Source organism: Centruroides sculpturatus, unplaced genomic scaffold, assembly GCF_000671375.1.
Source record: "Centruroides sculpturatus isolate CEXI.00-Female unplaced genomic scaffold, Cexi_2.0 scaffold129, whole genome shotgun sequence".
Classification (NCBI taxonomy): Eukaryota; Metazoa; Arthropoda; class Arachnida; order Scorpiones; family Buthidae; genus Centruroides; species Centruroides sculpturatus.
This window is the reverse complement of record NW_019384478.1, coordinates 769,616-784,599: the sequence shown is the minus strand read 5'-3', so window position 1 is coordinate 784,599 and position 14,984 is coordinate 769,616. Positions and strand designations below refer to the sequence as shown.

At 31.7% G+C, this 14,984-nt stretch overlaps 2 protein-coding genes and 1 long non-coding RNA gene across 3 annotated transcripts in view; 2 read left to right on the top strand and 1 right to left on the bottom strand.

Annotated features, from left to right (window-relative positions):
- Positions 1-4,979, bottom strand: part of LOC111621384 (coenzyme Q-binding protein COQ10 homolog A, mitochondrial-like) — a 23,380-nt gene extending 18,401 nt beyond the window's left edge. The window contains exons 1-3 of the mRNA XM_023363496.1: positions 4,853-4,979; positions 4,643-4,774; positions 1,275-1,467 (exon numbers count right to left, since the gene is read on the bottom strand). Coding sequence (XP_023219264.1) covers positions 1,275-1,467; positions 4,643-4,774; positions 4,853-4,950 — 423 coding nt within the window. The 5' untranslated portion in view covers positions 4,951-4,979. The remainder of the gene's footprint in view (positions 1-1,274; positions 1,468-4,642; positions 4,775-4,852) is intronic.
- A 576-nt stretch (positions 4,980-5,555) lies between these two features.
- On the top strand, positions 5,556-7,613 carry LOC111621374 (aurora kinase-like). The gene is made up of 9 exons (XM_023363483.1): positions 5,556-5,567; positions 5,875-5,940; positions 6,073-6,237; positions 6,313-6,516; positions 6,728-6,822; positions 6,899-7,035; positions 7,119-7,204; positions 7,284-7,359; positions 7,456-7,613. The coding sequence occupies exons 1-9, from the start codon at positions 5,556-5,558 to the stop codon at positions 7,611-7,613; spliced, it is 999 nt and encodes a 332-aa protein (XP_023219251.1).
- Positions 7,614-7,706: 93 nt separating this feature from the next.
- On the top strand, positions 7,707-8,946 carry LOC111621391. The gene is made up of 4 exons (XR_002756071.1): positions 7,707-7,746; positions 8,184-8,258; positions 8,336-8,412; positions 8,918-8,946. It is a non-coding gene; the product is annotated as an uncharacterized LOC111621391 (long non-coding RNA).
- The last annotated feature ends 6,038 nt before the right edge of the window (positions 8,947-14,984 follow it).

Here is a 14,984-nt window from a genome sequence, read left to right as displayed (position 1 = left end):
TGATCCGGATGCGACCAAATTTCTAATCTTTTCTCCCGATTGCTTAATCGACCGAATAGTCGACTCATTTAAATTAAAATGCCTACTAATATCAGCTATCCGCTCTTGATTTTTAATTCGATCCAAAATTTCTATCTTTGAAGAGTTATAAATTTCCTTTTTAACGACAGTCCTTTCTTTTCATTCGGCATTGTTATGGCTAAAATTTTTTCAATCAGTTTTGTGGACAGTAAAAATCACAAAAAATAACTTTTCTTCACTATTTTGTTAAAAATATACACCCAATAGAAGTTTATACTATATTTTGGACCATTTTTGCTGTCCCCACTTATTGAAACTGTATAAATGATGGAAAATTTAGTGATATATTTGAGTGTTTACGGTAACTGATGCACATCTGGGCTAGAAACCGGTCTTCCCCAGAAACTTTCAAGGGAATAAATAACACACCAACAGCAACAAACAGCTGTTTTCAAGGACATTTAGTTCTGTATGCCGAATTGCGGTTCGTATCACGTGATCCGTTGCGATTTTTCTGTTATGTGAAAGATAATTCGTTTCTAAATACCGTAAACCGCGTTGTAAAACATTACCGCATTTTCCCAACTGCGTTGGAGCGAAAACACGTTGTAAGAGGCCTACCTGTATTTAATTGGCTAATGTTACCTATGGTTCCAAGATGGCGGTGCTTTGGTTAGATTAGATTAACTATATTTTTACTAGATATTTCCTGTTTTTTTATTTTGTTCAAGAACTACTGTGAATCAATAACTAGTGACGTTTGTCACAAGGCGGCCTGCCGGCAGCTCCCCTCCGGGAGGAGTCCGTCTGGACCACAAACAGTCGGAAGCATGGCCATCTTAGAACCATAGGTAACATTAACCATTTAATTATAATGTATGGGATTAAATAATATTACATGCTAACCGTCTTATTCAATTTTTATGATTTTTTTACAAAGTTGCTAAATATAACTATGGAGGCAACCATATTGCTTCATTGGAGTTCACCTTATCCACAACCCAATGAGTGCAATGCATATCGGTGAATATCGGCACACATTTTTGTACATCACAGTTAACCAATGTACTGTTTGTTGCATACTGGAATGTACCCAATTTAAAATTATGAAAATTAGAGGTCACAATATAGATACGAGATGTCATGCAGGTAGCAAAGTTACTTTATCAAAATGATAATAATCTTGAAAATTTTTAATACCTATTGTAAATTTTTTTAAATTAATATTTAAAATATTTACTTATGATCCATACCTTTACCAAATGTGGCTTTATAAGTGTTACTGATGATGTATAACGTTCCAGTAATGGTGAAAACCCTATTTCTAAGTCAGCTTTTATATAGTCAGGTCGTCGTTTTTTGACCACAGAGCTAACACACCAAGGAACAAATTTATTGTAATGTTCTACACCAGCTACAACATCAAACATTTGCTCCATACTATATCTAAATAATAAAACTTCAAATTGAAATTTAGATAAAATACAATTTTTATACAAAAGTAAATTACTATAATTCTGTTGATTAAAAAGAAAAATAATATCATTACAACTATTCTTTTAAAAATACATAATTTACTAAATAAATACTGCATAAAGTTTAATAATGCTTTAGTAATTTATAATCTACTAAAAAAAATGATAATATTTTCTGGTGTAAAAGTGATAATCAGTTTTACTGACTAGTTCTTTTAATGCCAATACTTGCTATTTTCACATTTTATCATCACTGCAAAATCAATAGAAACTAATTCTATATAAATTAATTATATTATGTTCAATTACTATAACTAAAATTTTTTCCAAATTCTTTAAAATATTGTAATATAGTAAATGCTCTAAAGACAAACTCTCCATTGTAAAAAAGCTCTAACTAGCAAACTCAAGGGATGGTCCCAACTGGCACCCAATATAAATCAAAATATTTGGGATTATTGACAAACATCTCTAAGTAGTGAACAGCATCATATTGGTCAAATTATTGCAATTATTTATGCTATTTTCCACATTTTCACTTTCAAAATGGTAAAGACAATTTTGATGTTAGCTGCACCACCATAATCACATGCCTCTTACCATCTTGTTTCCACTTCCCATTGCCTTTTCTGTCTATATGTGAATCAGCAATGCTAGTAGCACTACATGAAATTTCTTAGTGAAGGCACAGAAGCATTAAACACTCTGCAAGCACTTTTTTTTTTTTAACTTCAGAAAATGCCAACATGCATATGAGACTGTTTGAACAACCTGAATTTGCCATTAAAGATCTACCAAAATTTATGATATAGTAACAATTAAAGATTATTTTGCTAAAAGAATAAACACATTAGCCTAACATTTTACATAGTGAGAGAATGTTGTGTAATTATAAGAATGAATTAAACCATTGTAAATCATAATTTCCATTATTGTACACTATATATTATTCAGTTGTTGCTATGTATTTTATTATTCTCATATATACCATACATAGGCACTATAACAGAAAAAAGCCTTATAGACATTGACAGAACACTACAGATGCAGTCATATGTGCACTTTCTCTCTAATAAAATTCACTAAGTAAAGAACACTCCAAATAATGAACTGTGCAAAATTTGGTCCTTTGAAATTTGTTACTTAGACAGTTTACAGTATTAATTCAAACTGTAACAATTTTCAAATAATAAACCATGCTTAAAATGGTTTCTCTCATAAAATAATTGTACTTAAATTATTCTAAAAATGTTTTAAACATATTTAATACATATCTATTTATAAATTGATAAAATAAAGTTTTCATAGCTATCAATGCAACTGTGGCAAGCAAATATATGATATACAGTATTGTGCAACTGCTATGTTAAAAAATTGCAATTAACAAAACATGCAAAAGAATTTGCCGATGAATATTTACTATGTATATTTTAATTATATATTAGCAGTAGAGCATACAATTTATATTTAATGATTAATTTTAAAAACTGTAATGATTGCAAATTTAATATACTGTATAGTACTGTATATTAAATTTTGCCTTGCACTCCAACTTTGCCTTTGAATAATAAATTTATCATAAATTTTTTAAATGCTTTCCTACTTGAGTTTATATCATTTAATCCCTTAAAAGTTTTGTATAATCTTATTGTATTTGTTTTGAATGTATCTTGAAATATAATATTTGAGCAGAGATCATAGGGTCTAGTCTTAATTATTTTCGTGAGTAACAGGATATCAAAATGCTATCAGTTTGGTAACCCTTGAATACCAAAGTGTCCAAGGACACTTAGACTTACATGGCATATTCAAAGTAATATCACAGGAAAACATATTGGATGTTAGTCTCTTAGGTGATTACTAGCGATCCGAAGTTCAATATGTAACGTAAGCTTCCCATTGCTATTGGATACTGAAACTTTGACATTACTGACAGTAGTCAAGACTAGGTCCCACATCTGTCTAAAATGATTAAGTTACAATTTTTTAGTTTATAATAATAAAATTTCCTCAGAAAATACTGTTAAACTTAAATTCTTAAACTTAAACTTTAATACTGTTAAACTTAAGGATGCCCACCATGAACCTGACACATTTGAAACTGTTGTAAAAAATCTACCACTCAGGATGTAAAGTAATGCACACTTTTTGATGAAAAACTCAAAAAGTTTTAATAAAAAAATCAGTGAACCTTTACATGAGCTCCTTTTGTTGCACATAGAACATTGAGTCTATACTCCATTTCATGCTAGGTTCTTTCAAGCATCTTGGGCATGACGGCAGCAACAGCATCGTGAATGCACACATGAAGATGTTGAAGGCCACAAATTTTGACACTGGTGTAAACCTTGTCCTTGACAAATCCCCAAAAGAAAGTCTAAGGGCGTAATATCCGGCGATCAAGGAGGCCACGGTATCAGTCCTCCACGCCCAATCCAATAATCGGGAAACTGTGTGTCGAGGAAACATCGAACATGCAGGTTCCAATGTGGAGGGGCACCGTCCTGCTGGAATCATGGAATTTGTTTCATCATACCACAACACAACTTGCACCTGCACTTGTGGAGAAGCCATTTTGCATTGACCACGCCACCTACCATCACTTTGGTGGTTTTTTAAAATTACCTATACAACTTCAACAGTTTCTCTGCCTAATGGAATGCACGACATCTGATTACTGTTTTGTACTTTGATATGCCAGTTGAAACAAATGTGTCATGTTCATGGTGGACACCCTGTACACAAACTATTAAATAAATTGTTAACAGATGTTTAATATAAAGTTTATACAAGTCAATGTTAGAACAAATTACAGGATTAAAAATTTATATATATTTGGATACAATCAAGACTATATATAGTATAGCTTTATGTTTCAACCACTGCTTTGTGTATTTAAGTTTAATACCAGAACAAAAACAAATTACTAGAAATCTAATGTTTTTTGTCTATTTATAAACTATCATCAGGATATATTCTTGACGATTGTCTATAAACTAGAAACAGTAATCTGTCTCTTATTTTGGTGTTGAATATAACCTAATAGTATCCATTATTTCATGAATAACCTTGAAACTTTAAAATCTCTTTATGCATATGCTTAAACCAACTTATAACAGATAGAAAATCATTTAATTAATTTATACCCTAAAATCCTCCTTTCTGAGTATTCTTTTCGTTTACTAGATAATGGATTAAAAAATTTTCGGACAGGTCTAATTTGAAAATCACAATGGTTGCTTAATATATATTTCTTCGATTCTCTCTGAATCGGTAACCTGAAATAATTCATACACTCCAATTAGAACATTTTCCGAACTATTAGCTGTGCTTATAAACATTTTAATTCTGTATACCGTAAACTAGCTGCGTGACAGCATCTTCTACTTCGAATTTCATTGTATAACTTCGAATTTAAAAACCTCGTCATAAATTTAAATCTATCTGCGGCCATTTTGAATTTCTACCGGTTTTGACATTGTTGCCAAATAGACACCGAGTGACCTTGTCCTTCATTTTATATTTGTAATTTATATATTATTATCGTCAATCTTTATAAACATGTTAATATTACATTTTAATCTTTAAATAATATTTTATTTTGTATATATATCTAGAATATGAATAAAGAGCTTAATTAGATTTCATTCAATTTATTCGATATCGTGAATCTAGGTCGTTTTCAGTTATCAGAATATAATTAGATTAATAAATAAAATACAATATAAACAAATAAAACAAATACATGACAAAAAGACACGGCATTTAAATTAGTGTTGTTATAAAACTTAGCAAAATATTATACACAATAATAACTTTTTCTTCGATATAAGCAACGAGCTAGAATATACTACATAGAGACTGCGACTCAAGTTGCCAACCTTACGGGATAAAATTATCATATCTTCCTCTTGAAATTATTCTAATTCATTTAAAATTATCGTACATCGATCCGTTACGCCCTTTATCCGTAGAAATATACATTCCTATTTCCTATTAAAAGGAAATAGGAATGTATTGAAAATAAAATTAAGTAGACATAGAAAAACCAAAAGAAGAATGGGTAAAATTGTATGGTTGTTGTGAATCGGAAGTTTAATTGGAAATATAGTGAAGATTGGAAAAACTGAAGTTAAAGTGTCGTTTAAAGGCCTGCTGAGGAGGGACGAACAAGTCCGAAACACATGTTTGATGTGTATGTGTTCAGGTGAACTAAATAAAGAACATTATTTTTGAACTGTAAGACTAAATATCTGCATCCATAATTTTCCAGTATAATAAGTCCTGTTAATACATAGAAAGTACTAGTATACAAAATAAATTATAAAAAAGAAATTGTGTTTATTTATTCTTTAATATTATGTAAGAATTAATATAGTTTCTCTGTATTAGGAGAGAAGATTCTGAACCGAGTGTTCAGGAAAATAAAGATTGCTCATTTCAGGTAAACCATTGATTTCTCTGTAAGAAAATCACAATTTTTCTTTGAGTAGATTAAGATAACGAAGATTTTTTGATTAATTTTAAAACGACAACGTTTGCAAACATCGATAATTTTTACCTTGATGTTTCGTAGAATGACAAAGATTCGCCTGCAACAAAATGTGACTTCTCGAATCTAGACGAGTCGCAGTTGCAAGCAAATAAGCAGAAGAAAGGAAAGTTTATGGGATTTTTAACTAATTTATTCCATAAATTTTTGTTATGTTGTTGCATTTCAGGCGAGATCTCTAATACCGAGGTAAGTATTCGTTCCTTCTGTTTTCCTTCCATTAGCAAATTTTCTAAATAAATAATCATTTCTATAATTTTGTAGCCTTACGAATTGGAAAAAAAACTCGCAGATTCAAAGCAGGAACACGACCGTTTTGATAAAACCAAATATTATATTGACAAGTACAAAATTACTAAAGAAATTGGTCGTGGAAGTTTTGGGACTATTTATTTGGCTAAGACCAAATATTCTAGAAAGAAAAAGGCTTTAAAAATCGTAAAGAAGAAAGTCTCTTCTTCTAATCAGGTATTTTTTTTAACAAAAATTATCAATTTTAAGGGGATTAAGAACAATTTCCGGAATATACACAATAATCACTAAATATATACATATTAAAAGAATAATAAGTTTCTTAATAGTATAAGAGTAATCACTGTTTTATGAATTTACACTAGTAATATTTAAACAATATTTAAAATTTATATTTCGTGTGTAATCATCATTAATTTATTTATAGTTTGGTGAAATCCGGAGAGAAACAATCGTTTGGAATTGCGTGTCCGCCCATCCAAACATTGTCAGATTGATTCGATTCCTGCAAACTGACACAGCGTAAGTTTTTTTCTCTTTTCACCTGAGTTATTTATAATAATTTGTGCTCTGTGAAGAAATAAGTTTTATTTTTTAGCTTTTGCTTTGTCTCGGATTTTGTCCAAGGAGAAACTTTGACCGAATTTATACAAAAGAATGGCCCTATAACGGAGAGAAGAGCTAAAGTGTTTGCCGCTCAAGTGGCCTCTGCTATTATGTATATTCATAGTAATGGTAATTATTTGCTGTAGATTTATTTGCTTGTTTAGTCCAGAGATGTGTAAAGAGTGGCAAAGTAATGTTTTTATTTTGAATAGGAATAATACACCGAGACATTAGTTCAAACAACGTTATGTTAGATGTGTACAAAGGTGCACAAGTAATTAATTTCGGTCTATCCACAGTAAGCATTATACATTGTAATATTCTTGAACTGTAGATTTTTAACGATCTCTTAACTATTTTATTATTACTTTTTTCAGTACGAACGAAATCCAAGAGATTTTTGTGGAACTTTATCATTTATGTGTCCGGAAATTCTCCAGAGGAAGCCTTACGGTAAGGACTTGTACTTTCACATTTGTACTTTCACATCATTATACTCTTACATTTGTATCATATTATTGGATGTATTAATGAATGTATTGTTTGTAGGTTCCTACTATGATTGGTGGGCTTTCGCCATCGTGTTATTTCAAGCGTTGGTTGGAAGAACTCCTCTGGAGATTTATGTGAAAGAAGCTTTCGATATTGATAATGTGTATTTATTGCCCCGTTACGACCGGATAAGAGGAATGTATCAAAATTATTAATTGAATAATAATAATAGCAATATAAGATAATTAATATTAAAATGCGTTTGCAGCTGCTCTAAATGTGAAGGTGTCGTATCCTCCTGGATTATCGGATGATGACAGACATTTTATTTATGACCTATTGCAAAAGGTAAGATTATACTTAATTGTACTTAACAAATTCAGATTTGTCTCTTCTCGTTTTATGCATGAAATGACATTTATTTACAAACCGAAGCATGTAATTCTCTTATGTATCTGCATTCGACTTTTCTTTCTTGCCAAAAACAATGATTATATACGGCAAATTTTGTGTATTTTCTTGTATGAAAAGCATTCATTCAATTAATATCGTTAATTGTAATCATATGGTCTTTCTGTGGACTTTCATAAATCTGTTTATAATTAATTCACTGATTATATTCAATAAAATGTTGAAAACTCGTTTTATATCATTAAGTAAATTTTTAATTGCGTGCTGCTAATTAGTTTAATAACATTTGTCTTATCCGAAATAACACACAGACGAAAATATAATCATTCGAATAGTAAATTTGAATTAATTACTTTTGTTTTCGATTATTTCAGGACCCGTACAGACGTCTTCTAGAAGTAAATATAAGAGAACACGAGTATTTTCATAAAGTGTCTTGGCCGAAAATTGTATGTTTTATTTTCCAATATCGCATTTGAATGTCACTTTACGAAATAAAACAACTGGTTTGCTTTTGTATTTTCAGACTTAGGGTTTTCGGCAGAATAAACTGAAAATGAAGTTCGGATCTTTCTTGAAATCAATGTGGAAGCCGGTTAAGAGGTACGTATTTCTATGTACATTCAATCAAACTTCGATTTAGCTCCGTCACTTTTTCGCCTCTCAAATTAGCACTAATTCGAGTGTGGCGGTAAACCAAAATTCCGCAAACATCAATATATAGTATTAAAATCTACACGTAAATTTGAGTTCAGAACCTATGTGATTTGACGAGAATCACATAATTTTCCCGTTTTCTTTGGCGCTGTTTGGAATGCGGTATATCGAGAATTCACGGTTTACTCTTTATCCAAACAAGTGCCATATCCAAAAATATAAGTTAAAACTGAAAAACTAAAGATTTTTCAACGGTAAATTAAATTGAAAATCTTACTGATAAACTGAATAAAAATTTGTTAACTTTTTGATGTAATATTTGAAGTCGATCAATAGACATAAGCTGGAACTTCGATATAGCGCCATCGATATCTTCTGATTTAATTCGCATTCAGTTAAACGTTTTCAATGAGTAATATCACTTGTAACGTTATTATTTTTCTTTATTCAGAACCGTGCGTAAGTGGAGAAGAGGTGAGGTATCCGAGTATGCTCGGTTGGAGTAAGATCTCTTTGCCAATATCAGAAGAGATCTATTTCTGATTTGATCCGAGTTCGTCTTGGGTAAGTGCTTATAAAATAATGTTTTTGTATTTTACATTAAACATTCAGGAAATTTTACACTCTCACTTTATAAATACTGTATATCACAGTTGATGGCCCAGTTGTACAAACAACACATAATTAAATGACGACATGAACAAGACAAAACGTAGAATCAGATTAATGCTATTGCGATGTTATATACGTAACTAGGCTTTTAGGGTCTCGGGCATTACATATGTATTATTGTCGATACTGTGTATTGGTCCAAATCTGGAATCCAGTATTGTATTTGGAAAGATCTTAGATCTTACAAGAAATCGTATCGTACGGCTTTACATTGTATACATTTATATAAATAGGCCTTATATTTCAATATCTAGCTAAGGCCTCAAATATCCTGAAATCGCTAGTGATTTGATGATATACTTACCTAACAAGCGTCCTGTAAAGTCGAGACCTGGAAAGTCATTTGTCTCTCCTAAAATATTCATTTTTTTTTTATTATAAAAATAATTTTAGAAATCGGTGAGGTCTGTAAGAGTAAATTTATTTTAATTGCCGATGCATCGAAACACAGTAACCAATATTATCGTGCGACGAGATAGACCCTATGTTTCTCTTTTAATACTATGAGAAACTACACTATTTGCTTGTGTTTTACGCGTTTATTACGAAGATAGAAGAGATTAACATAAGTAGAAGAAATGTATCTAAGAACCATAATTTTATTTAATCGGTTTGTTACTTTATACTTTCTGCCCTCTATGAGACAAAATCCTGGGAATGTACTTGTCTCGTAACACTGCAAAACAACAAAAATGGATGTAAAGATAAGATTTTCAGTTACTTTGTTTAGTGACTTAAATGTTATTACAGGAAGGTTGTAAAACGTTGACATTCACAATAACTTATATTTGGTACGTAATAAATCACACAAGGCAACAATGTATTTTCAGTTTCTTAATAACAAATAAAGTTATTATTTAAAAATGATTAAAATTTGTAGATGAATTTCTTAGTAATTTTTATTTTATTTTCACAGATCTTTTGTTTAATGCTTCTCACTGAAATTGACCTTTGACCAATTCTGACTCTCAAAAATTTGACCTTTCATCAATTATGACTGCCCAGGATTTGACCTTTACCGATTTTGACTCTCTAAATTTTGACTTTTAAACGATTTTGACTACGTAATTTCGAATATGCTCGAACTTGACTACCAGATTGTGTCTATCCACTAAATTTGATTCTCGAATTGTTTTCATTCTCGAATATGACGCATCCTGGTTCTGTCCATTACTTATTGTGTCACTCATTTCGTGTCCATTCCTAATCAACGTCTTCTTTCGATCTGTGTCAATTGCGAACGGAAATTTGCTCTGAATTACGTCGAAATGAAAACATCTAGAAATTAATCTTCGGTATCTTCAATTCTGGAACTTTATCTAAATATAGTACATTAAATGTCTAATAAACTCAAGAAACGTTTATACAGTAAAGAAAAGACGGATGGAAGCAATATCTCTGGAATAATTTGCGTCTACTGAAATTGTCAAGACAAAGTTTGAATATTCGGAAATTGTACGTGCAATTTTTTTATCACGAAAATGTAAATTCAAATAAACGTTGCTAAGTATTATTTATCGTTTTAGGTTACGGATAATGGATTTTTATGTTTAAAAGCGTGTGAAAGTGCAAAGGAATTGATTTACAAAAGGATTTCTTTAAAAGTAAACATAAAGCAGTTGAAGAAGAAGGGCAATTTTAATTAATTCAAAACCCCTTCAAGGAGATATTTTCTCGACTGCATCGGCTTTAAGAATTTAAGAATGTAGATCCAGTCGAATTTTATCATGTGATGTGAATCGGAAAAGAATCTTTCTGTTTGTAAACATCTTGTAGTCTAATAAATGCTTTAATTTGATTTTTCGTTAGTTGATTTTAATATCACAAAAAATTGATAATGTTTTTGCTGTTTTAAAATTCAAATTAACGTTAATTACGATTTAAAACCGTTTTTTAAAGTAATTGGTGCCTTTCGTTTGACCACGCTTGCCCAACAAAAAGTTTCGTTTGCCCATGCTTGAAAAAACTTATAGCTTATCCAGATTTTTGACTGTTTTACATTACAGCATCACGCAGAGAATTCTTTTCCTAAAAAAGTTGTGGCATTTGTTTGCTTAGATTATAAGAAAAATGTATAAAAATAGTTTTGTCCGCAAACATCGAGATTGTAGCGAGCGAATACGACCATGTAGTAACCTAGTGATTTTGTTCTCTTTTTGTTTGGTAACAAAAAAAATGTATTGACGTTCATATTTCATGGTGTTTGACTGACACTAAAATAAACTTATGAAACCATTTATTTGTGTCTGTCTAAAGATTCTGACAAAAATTTCGCTGTAAAAGCTATAGTCATAGACGATCGTTCACTGTTGTGCATTGTATTTGAACAGTTGTACAGTACTTCCTAATGAGACATTTCATGACTGTACAAGAAATACGGAATATAGTCTGTGACATCTTGCTATTGATTTACAAAAATTCTATATTCTATTTGTTATTATATTTTAAATGCTGATATAGTTTAAATTTATGATAATTATATATCATGACGTTTCAATAGAAAAACTGTTATTATAGAATCGATAAGATTTCATGATAGTTTCATGAACATACGATGAATTACGTTATATATTTAAACAATTTTATAAATCTTTAAATCAATTAAATAACAATCGTTTAATAAGATGCAAGAATTAAAGAAAAATAAGCCTGATATAATTATTTATTTTGAACGTAATAAAATTGTTTATTTATCAAAAATAAATTAGCATTTAACACAATTATTGTTATTTATACAAATTGTACCTGTTACAGAGCAATTTCCAGTGATTCAAAAGCATTCAAGAAAATACATGTTTATGAATGCGAGAAACGATTAATACTCTTAGTTGCGAGCGCAAACTTTTCTATATCATGACAATATCCTTAATTTAATACGATAACTCGTCTTTTAATTTTTATTGTTTAACTTTGAAAATGTGGAATAAAGTAATCAATATTATATTAAAATTTTTACCACGTTCTTGTGTTATCTATAAAATATTTTGATAAGAATTTACTGTTTTACAACGAACTATATCTTGCTGTTTCAGTCGGCATTAAGTTGACTAGAGGAAAAGTAGATGTGAGAATAAATCGCAATTTTTGAATTTTAAATCCTTGTATGTCTTTCAGGTTGTTTCAACTTATGTTAATATGTACAAAACCAAAATGATATCACAACTTCTTCAGGCATGGATCGAACGCTATAGGCTCAATGACAATTCTTCAATTTGCTAGCCAATCAGGTCCCCAGAACTGTGATTTCTTCTCACAGAGTTATGTGAAAGACACTATCTGCGTGCCATCATTGCCTAGGAATTTGCAAAATATAGCCGAATATTCGGGCAAACTATTCGGCTCGATTAACGCACGTACGAAATTGGCGCGCAAATCGCATTATGGCAAGGACCCTGCTCTCTATTGACCCTCTGTCACTACGCTTCGCCAATCGCGTTAATTCTTGACAGTTGTAGCGGACAGACAAGAGCTTCATAGTAGTATGTGATAAATGATGATATGAAATGTGAATAACAATGAAATGACCTACACGTGTAAATAACGGAAAAAGAACAGAGAAAGACCGCGAAGTGAAAATGTGAAAATAAATATGAAATTGAGTTGATAACATAATCGAACAAGTTAAGGCAGCTTATTGGCGCGAAATTCGTGGCTGGTGTGAGGACTACCACTCCCCCCTCCAATATATACAGTAGAGCGTCGTTTATCCGAATCAATTGGGGACTGGGGTTGTTCGGATAACTTATTTTTCGGATAACCAATTATGTACGAAAAAATATATTAATTTATCCCGTGTTGAAATTTTTCTCCGTTGCGTGTCGCTTCGCGTTGAATTTTCGTCGATGTTAAGCCTAACGAAGACTATTGTATCGTTAAAAATTATTTTTTTATTTTGTACAAACAAAATAAATATATTGAAAAATATAAAAACAATAAAAAATTATACTTCAGAAGTTAATTTAGTATCAAAAACGTAAAATATTTGAGTAGCCCAAGACATAGCCAAAGATTACAGCGCCACAGCTCTGGCGAAAATTTAAATTTGTCGACTGAAATTCCTTCGGATAACCGACGTTTTGGATAACCGACCTTCGGATAAACGACGCTCTACTGTATATATATTTGTAAACTTATTTGTAATAATTTTTGTTTATTTACTTTATTTTTTAACTATGTATTCACGTGAACCTTAATTGTATCTTGAATAACAACCAAAATTGTAGGAGGAAATTCGCCTATTTTACCAATCTAGGGACCCCCCTTTTCCAAATTTTAATATCAACTTAAATTAATTAGAATAAAACGGTTTATTCAACTATCCGAAATCTCACAACATGCCAAAAAAAGAGGAAAGAGCAACCAAATAATCAACAATTATAAAAGATATCTATAGAAATGAGGAAAATTGCATCCCCCTTGTTTTCGGCAATGTTTACATGAAGAACTTAGTCAAAGCAATCAATGAACAAACAATGACAAAGATGAGTCATGTCAACTCAGAAAACACCAACTCAGAGATTGACTCTATGAAAGCTCGATGTCATCACCAAATAAGAAAACACTGCCTCAGCTACAATGATGACACTGCCAATGAATCATCACCTGATGATGAACCTTCGCATGCTGGAAGGGTTTAAAAGGAGAGCTCCAGTCGGCCAGAAAAAGTCAGTTAGAGATGAGGACACAGTCCAGTTAGAGAGACAGTCAGAAAGAGACAGTGAGATAGTCAGCAGTTGTGGACACAGCTCCAACCAGAGGAAGAGTGGTTCAAGAGAAGACGACTCAAATACGATCAAGCAAAAGACGAAGTGCTTGCTCGTTTTTGAGTTATCTTCTCTTGAACTTAAGTGCAGCGAAGTACAGCGAACACTGACTAAATGCAGCGAACACCAGAAACCTCCGCATTCTTGATCGTCAGATCCACGTCACAAGAGAAGACATCTTGTTTACCTGGTATGTTGTGAGTCGTGTAAGTTCGAATACCCCCGTTAGGCACCCCCTTTGTTGTATAGATAAAAATAAGCAAATTTCCAAATTCGGCTTTTATAATTCTGTTCTAAACTTTCGTTTATGTTAATAAATGCCCTTAAATTGGTTATATCTTACTCTGCATTCTTCCTCCTGAGAGACTCATTTCTGGACTTCAGAGTGACTCTTACCCTCCCGCCTTAATCATCCATTTCATCTCGAACGGCGGTGTGTCCGATAAAACACACCTAGTGGCAGGACTCTACCCAAAAATGTGCATAATAAATCTTTACGGCCCCCGAACCCCACGCCGGCAATGTCAAACAATTGTTGTCATAGACTTCGGAAAGCTAAATGCTTGTAATGACTCACTTAGCGTGCACGGGCGAAAGCCTGGGACTTTTCGGGCTACCAAGCTGTCTCGAATCTGTGAAATCATAACTGTGACATATACCGACGCTATACCTAGCTGTCTCTTTTCTCCGTTATCACCAGGCTATGAGTCACGTAATTATAAAATGGATAAACTACGACGGAAAAGTGACGAATCGAAAGTATCGTGAGCGCGTATTATGATGTATGCATAGGCATACGTGGACTAGAAAGATGGAGGAAAGAGAAAGGAAAGAGCAAAGACGAGCGCTTAAAAAGGATAGGCAGGGTCAGACCCTCAGATGTGTGCGACGATTCTCGAACGAATAAGGTGTGTACGTGTGCTGATCTTTGTAATTATAAATTGTGAATACATGTGACTAATATTATTATTTTTTTTATTTTGTGCATGTTACAAGTTATAAATAAATATAAACAAACAACACTAACTCGATAACATTAAATCTAAATACCAAAATGATTAATTTACTGTGTTTTTGTTATTT